General features: G+C 30.1%; 1 protein-coding gene across 1 annotated transcript in view; it reads right to left on the reverse strand.

Moving 5' to 3' along the window:
• Window positions 1–827, reverse strand: part of LOC102866746 (protein transport protein Sec24B-like) — a gene marked incomplete at both ends in the record, with an annotated part of 18,365 nt that overhangs the window by 12,783 nt on the left and 4,755 nt on the right. Inside the window, 2 exons of the mRNA XM_006903427.1 lie at window positions 3–94; window positions 790–824. Of these exons, the coding sequence (XP_006903489.1) occupies window positions 3–94; window positions 790–824 (127 nt within the window). The remainder of the gene's footprint in view (window positions 1–2; window positions 95–789; window positions 825–827) is intronic.

The following is an 827-nucleotide window of genomic DNA, read 5'->3' on the forward strand; positions in this document are numbered from 1 at the left end:
GCAATGAACTCCACAGTTGAATTCTGAACTTCTGGTCGTTTATGAGGTTCACCATATGATCGAGTGAGGGGATTATACATAAATTCTTCAGGAACTAGATGAGAATTAGGAATCCAGCACAAATTTAGTAACATAGTTTGTACCTATACACACATACAAAATACTCCTAGAAACAGAAGACTTTTATGACGTTTATAAAAATTTCTGTAAACATCAAGTGGTAAAAACTAATTCCTTTAGTACTCTTTTAATATATACCTCTGGAGGGCAAAAAAAATTATTTTCTTAAATTAGCTGAGAAAATTAGGGTGCCAATAACCTTGTTTCTTCTTAGTCTTATGTCCCACTTATTAAAAACCATGACATGAAAAGAAAAAGTCAAAGAAATAAAAATTTGAAAACAATTATAATGAGACTAACTAAAAAAATGAACAAAGGTGACAAAACACACACACACATATATACAAGTTTATTCAAGTTGAATAGATCAAACCCACAAAAAAGAAGACACCCGACTTGACAGGGGCAAGCATAGTAAATCTAACATTATCTACATGACCTTTACTGTTGATTCTAAAATGAACGTTTTTACTTTGTTCTTCCTGCTGCTCTTCTCAATTTCAATTATTACTTTCACAAAATGAAGTGTCCTTAAACTATATTTTTTGCTATTTAAAGTAGCATGAAAAGGTTGTTTTTAAAGAAATGGGGAAAGAAATCATAGAATAACAATTATGTCAGGAAACACTTAAAATAATAATAAAACATTTTTAAGATTCTGAAACATACCATCATTAACTCTGTAGCACAAATTGCATTTCCATCTA

The sequence above is a fragment of the Elephantulus edwardii genome, unplaced genomic scaffold, assembly GCF_000299155.1.
Source record: "Elephantulus edwardii isolate Elephantulus edwardi_28Jun2011 unplaced genomic scaffold, EleEdw1.0 scaffold00789, whole genome shotgun sequence".
Lineage (NCBI taxonomy): Eukaryota > Metazoa > Chordata > Mammalia > Macroscelidea > Macroscelididae > Elephantulus > Elephantulus edwardii.